At 40.1% G+C, this 6,350-nt stretch overlaps 1 protein-coding gene across 1 annotated transcript in view; it reads left to right on the forward strand.

Moving 5' to 3' along the window:
- The first annotated feature begins 2,564 nt into the window (after nucleotides 1-2,564).
- The window catches only part of GLIPR1 (GLI pathogenesis-related 1), a 30,388-nt gene continuing 26,602 nt past the window's right edge, over nucleotides 2,565-6,350 (forward strand). Inside the window, exons 1-2 of the mRNA XM_006871619.1 lie at nucleotides 2,565-2,708; nucleotides 3,676-3,921. Of these exons, the coding sequence (XP_006871681.1) occupies nucleotides 2,565-2,708; nucleotides 3,676-3,921 (390 nt within the window). The remainder of the gene's footprint in view (nucleotides 2,709-3,675; nucleotides 3,922-6,350) is intronic.

The raw sequence follows: 6,350 nt of genomic DNA on the forward strand, positions 1-6,350 counted from the left end.
GTAGTGAGGTTGGCCCAGGACCGGGCAGTGTTTCATTCTGCTGTGCATAAGATCGCTATGAGTTGGTACCGAGTCAATGGCACCTAACAGCGACAGCAACAATTCCTGGAGAAAGACATCATGCTTGGTAGAGTGTTCCGCAATTTTAATTAATCATTCTTCCAGTTGCTTTAGGTGAGGGCAGAGACTCTGTTTTGATCTTTATACTCATTGTTGCTGTTCGGTGCTGTCAAGTTGGATCCACTCATGACCCTGTGTCTAATAGAAGGAAACACTGCCTGGTCCTGTGCCATCCTCACAATAATTCCTGAGTTTCAGCCACTCTGTCACTTCATCTCATTGAGTGTCTTTCTCTTTTTCACTGACCCTCCACTTTACCAAGAATAATGTCTTTCTGGTCACTCCTTATATGTTCAGAGTACATGAGAAGAAGTCTCTCACTTATAAAAAGAGTGTTTTAGCTGTTCATTCTTAAGGCTGCCTTTGATGTTAAATGCCTTTGAACCAGTTCCAACTCAGCAACCCAGGAGCAACTGGTGTATTTGAACTGCCAGCATTGCAATTCAAACTGGCCTTACAGCCCAGTGCATATTCTACAGGACCACAGTCCATGGTATATTCAAAATTCTTGGACAAAACCACAATTCAAAGCATCAATTCTTCCATCTTCCTTATTCATTGTGCAGCTTTTCCATTCATACGGCTTGGATTAAACATACCTTCATCCTCAGAGTGACATCCTTGTTGTTGTTGTTGTTGTTGTTTAACATTTTAAAGAGATCTTTTACAGCAGATTTTCCCAATGTAATATGTTGTTTGATTTCTTGACTGCTACTTCTATGAACTCATTGACAGTTGAATTTTTTCCGTTTATCATGATGTTGCTTTTATTGATTAAGTTGTGAAGATTTTTGTTTCCTCTTGTGTTGAGGTGTAATCCACACAGAATATTGTAGTCTTTGAACATCACCAGTTGTTGTTGTTGTTGTTGTTATGTGCCGTGGAGTCAGTTCTGACTCATAGCAACCCTGTACAGGTTTTCCTGTTGTAAATCTTTACGGGAGCAGAAAGCCTCATCTTTCTCCCACAGAACAGCTGGTGCTTCAAATTTTCTTCACTTCACCAGCAAGGTTGTATCATCTGCATGCCGCAGGCAGTTAAAGAATCTGCCTCCAATCTTGATTTGTAAAAAACCCTCAATTTGTAAAACATGTAATAACTTTGAATCACAATAAAGCAAGAAGCATGATGGCTCTGTAAGATAAGGACTGGACTTGGAACCACAAGGTCAGCAGCTTGGACTCACCAGCGGCACCATGGGGAAAAGATGAGGCTTTGTGTTTCTGTTGTTGTTGTTAAGTGCCGTCGAGTAGGTTCCGACCCATGGTGACCCTGTATAGGGTTCCCAAGGAGATGCTGGTGAGCTTGAACCACTGACCTTGCAGTTCAAACGGCTTTGCAGTCTGATGCATTAGCCCACAGCGCCACACCAGGACTCCCCTCAGAAATCCTAATTACAGTGTTGCTATGAATCAGAACCAACTCCATGGCTTTTATCAACAACATCATCATCCTGTATGTGATTAATTTATATGGAATTCCTGGGTGGAGCAAACTGTTAATGCACTTGGCTACTAACTGAAAGTTTGACGGTTGAGCTCCACCCTGAGGAACCTAGAAGAAACGCCCACTATCTTCTTCAGAAAAATTAACCATTGAAAACCCTGTGGAGCATAGTTACACTCTGATATGCAGGGGCTGTCCATGAGTCAGAGTTTATTCAACAGCAATGGGTTTTTGTTTTGTTTTTATCATTATTGCTTTTAATTAATATGTCATTAATTCACTTGATCCTCCCAAACTCTCTGTAATTAAGGGCATAGAAAAAGTTCCATTAGATTTATTTATTAGGTAGCTTAGACTAAGTTCTTACATCTAGTGGTGAATTAAACTAGAATCTGAATTTGAGACTGATGCTCTTTCTACATTTTATTTGTTTGTTTCACTCTTTCTCTGTCACTCTACCTCTCTCTGCCCTCTTTCACTCACACAAATTTCTACCTTTGTGAATAAATTCTTAGTAAATTTATAATCTTAACTAGGTATGCCAACTATTGTGTGCTGATACAACTCTAAATATAAATTGAAAACATTGTGTAAGACATTTATAGAAGGAAGAATGTGATTTTATTTAATCACCATAACCCTCTATAAAAAAAAAAAAAGAAGAAGAAGAAGAAGACGACCTATTTTTGGAGCCTCCAGACTTCCTTTAGAAAGATCTTCCAACACAAAAGAAAGTCTGATGAAGCCTTACAACAATCTATGTTGAAATAGGTGCAGTAAACCATATATGGAGAAACCCATTTCTCCAAACTTGTGACTCATTCTGCTTTCTGTTTTGTCAAAGCTGAAGTCAGTAGTCGTGTTTTGTGTAGCTGCAGGCTGAGGACTGTGAGAGAGTCCCTTACCTCCTCAGACCCTGCAATCAGCTCCACCGCAGTCTGTCACGCTTCATGGCAGACAGACAGAGCATGCGAGCTATATTTGCTGCCAGGGTCTGGATGGCCTCTTTAGTCTCCTCTTACGCATATACATCAAATACTCTGCCAGATATCAAAAATGAAGATTTCATCAAAGACTGTGTTACAGTTCATAACAAGTTCCGTTCAGAAGTGAACCCAACAGCCAGTAACATGCTGTACATGGTAAGTAAACTATCCATACAGCTTACATGTATTCATCTTCCTAATCCTGAATGACTTTTTTCATTGTGACTAAGAAGGAGCTCTGGTAGCATAGTGGTTACGAATCGGGCTGTGAACCTCAAGGTCAGCAGTTCAAAACTACCAGCTGCTCTGCGGGAGAAAGATGTGGCTTTCTGCTCCTGTAAAGATTACAGCCTTGGAAACCCTGCACAGGGTCGCTATGGGTCGGAACCGACTCAACGGCACTTAACAACAACAACAACAATGCTTGCAGTAAACTCATCATCTGGTGTCAAGACACACCTAGGTTAGCTTGGTGTACCTACCACTTATTATAAGCTAACTGTGCAATTGCATTTTACTTCTCTTTTTGAATACTTCCTTTCCTGTAGTCTTGGGTAGATTTTACTTCTCTCTCTCTAGCTTCTTCTTATTTTTTTAACTGTTTCCCTCCCATTAGTTTTTATGAGCTTCTTTTCTTCTCTTAAGTTTGCTGGTTTTGTTACTGGCAGATAATTGATTTTCTCTGGAAGGTAACACAGTAATTGGTCAAAAGAATGAAATTTTGATTTAGTCAGGCTTGGTTTGAATTCTGGCTGTGTGACTTTGAGCTGTTTTAATTTCCTGAGCTTCTTTAGCCATGGGCCCTTGTGGTGAACAGATTATATAATCCACATGGAGCACAGTGTACAGTGTTTTAGCACATAATAGACCTTCAGTAATGTGTTGGTTTATTTACCTCATTTAGATTCTAAATTCCATGAAATCAGATGCTGTCAGCCAGTCCTAGTCATTATTTGTACTTAACAACTGTATTTATAGAGAGGACCCATGTGCCATCTTTGTCTTCTATTCTTTTACCACATCTCCTTTCCCATTCAAATTCCCACTCTACCCATTACAGTTACATTGTCGACAAACAGTTTCCATTTGTGACATTCCTTATTATTTAATACTTATTTTTCAGACTTGGGATCCAGCATTAGCCCAAACTGCAAATACCTGGGCCAAAACTTGCCAGTTCAAACATAATGTACAGCTGCATTCACCTGGTAAACTACACCCAAACTTTACTTCATTGGGAGAAAATATCTGGACCGGTACTGTATCCATCTTTTCTGTGTCCTCAGCCATCACAAGCTGGTACAATGAAATCCAATACTATGACTTCAGTACAAGAGCATGCAAACATGTCTGTGGCCATTACACTCAAGTAAGTACCTGCCCTATAATCAATCTCCTTAAGCTATCTTTTCAAGGATGAGGAGAAAACTGGAATCTGATGTTAAAAATATATAGGTAGATGGTGGCCAGGAGGAAGATTTACAGAAAGTGCCCTTTGGTAGTGTAAATTATATATGCCTGAGTGTTTTAAAAAGGAAAAAAAACAGAGCTGCAGTGAATAGAGAGAAACTCTGGTAACAGATGGTACACGGAGGGGATGGTAATCATGGTAATGAAACAAGGTATATGATTCATTGAATGTAAAACTGATGATCTTCCCGTAAACTTTCACTCAATCCACAATAAAAACCTTAAAACAGAAAAAGAGAAAAAAAAAGAATATTAGACGTGAAGAAAGCAAAAGGTCATTAAAAAGACAGGAAAGAAAGAAAAGACCAAAGTGGATGTCAGAAGACACTTACTCTGGCATCAAAGAAGATGGAATCATTGGACCCAAAAGAACTGGTAGATGTTCAACCATTTCAAGAGGTAGTATAAAAAAACTAATGGTTTTGAAGGAAGAAGTCCAAGCTGTGCTGAAGGAATTGGTGACTGCAAATGGAAGGAACTCTAGATATTGAAGTTTCATCAAACTGATATAATGCTGGAAATACTCACTAGTCAAGAAATTTGGAAGATAGCTACCTGGCCAACCAACTGGAAGAGATCCATATTTGTGCTTATTCCAAAGAAATGTGATCCAACAGACTGCAGAAATCATTAAACAATATCATTAATATGATATGCAAGTAAAATTTTGCTGAAGGTAATTTTTAAATGGTGGCAATAGTATATCAACCAGGAGCTGCCAGAAATTCCAACTGCATTCAGAAGAGTGTGTGAAATGAGAGATATCATTACTAACATCAATCAGGTGGATCTTGGATGAAAGCAGAGAATACCAGAAAGATTTTTATATTACTTTGGAACACACTTTAAAATCCATTACTATTAAACTAAGTGCCTCGTAGACTAATTTGTTGAACTGTTTAGTGTATAAATTAGGCACAGAGGATATAGAAGTGAATATTCTGTAGTTAACTGTCCTATTAATTAGAAGAATAATAGCATGATGGTAAAGAGCAAAAAAAAAAAAAAAAGAATATATAGGTAGTCCCGACATAGTTGAGTTACAATGAATCACACTTACAATAGTGTGGAGTTATCATCTGACCTCTAACTTCACAAGAGGGAAGGAGAAGAATCACTATCAGCATCAACTCAAGGCTGATTCCTCTGAGGTGGAAGCCAGACATGTCTCCACCTTCCCTGCTGAGTTTCAATAACTCATTGCAGCAGCCACACAGAACCCACAGACTATACGTACAACTTTGAGGTTCACTAGGGAAATTAATAGACTCCAATTCAGGATTGGAAATGGTTCCGGCAGGACAGTTTCTTCTCAGCCTTGCTCACAGGCACATCTCTCTAATTCTTGGCTTCTGCCTTATTCAGGCAAGTGTTACATGACTCCTTTAGCTCTGCTGACTCTGCTAGTGTTGAAATCCTGGTGTGGCTCCGTAGGCTAATGTGTCAAACTGCAAAGATATTTGAACTGCAAGGTCAGGAATTCAAACTCACCAACTGTTCCTTGGAAACCCTATACAGGGTTGCTATGGGTCGGAACTGACAGCAAACAACAAGTCTGCTACTACGTCTAAACCCAAAGGTGCTTACTTCTAGCTACTGATTTAGCAAACCTAGCTCCCCAGAGAAATGCCCAGAAAACCTCCTACTACTAGCAATCCTGCCACCACTTCTCTGGTACTGCTCCTCACCATCTCACCCTCTCTGGTGTCCCAGGTCTCAGTCTCTGTCTCATGGATCAAGGAGTTTGGCGCTCCTGGATATGCTTGGGCCCCAAGGATATGATCCACTCCGGACTCTTGTTTCTTGATGGTAGTGAGAGCCCCTCATTCTGCTTCTAATGTAGCTCATATTATCCCTAGTGGGAGAGCAAAACTGACCAATTCCCATATTAGGATTCTATATACCTTATTTGCATGGTCCCACCCCAAAGGTGCCATGTATCTTATTAACGTTATTAACAAATTACCCAATCCCCTTGCAGTGTCACAATCACTTAAGTTATATAGTCCTATCCAGTCCTGGTATGACACTGTAGGATAAGCACTGGAACACAAAGTTGGTTTCAACCGTAAGGTTTGTGGTTCAAATCCACCAGTTGCTCCTTGGAAACCCTATACAGGGTCGCTATGAGTGGGAACCAAGTTGATGGCACTTGACAACAACAACACAAGTCATTTGGTAGGAATTACAAAGACTGTCACTGTTGTTGTTGTTGTCAGGTGCCATCGAATCGGAACCGACTCATAGCGACCCCATGCACAGCAGAACGAAACAATGTTCGATCCTGGGCCAACCTCACTACCGCTGCCACACTTGAGTCCATCAATG

The sequence above is a fragment of the Chrysochloris asiatica genome, unplaced genomic scaffold, assembly GCF_000296735.1.
Source record: "Chrysochloris asiatica unplaced genomic scaffold, ChrAsi1.0 scaffold00170, whole genome shotgun sequence".
Taxonomy (NCBI): Eukaryota; Metazoa; Chordata; class Mammalia; order Afrosoricida; family Chrysochloridae; genus Chrysochloris; species Chrysochloris asiatica.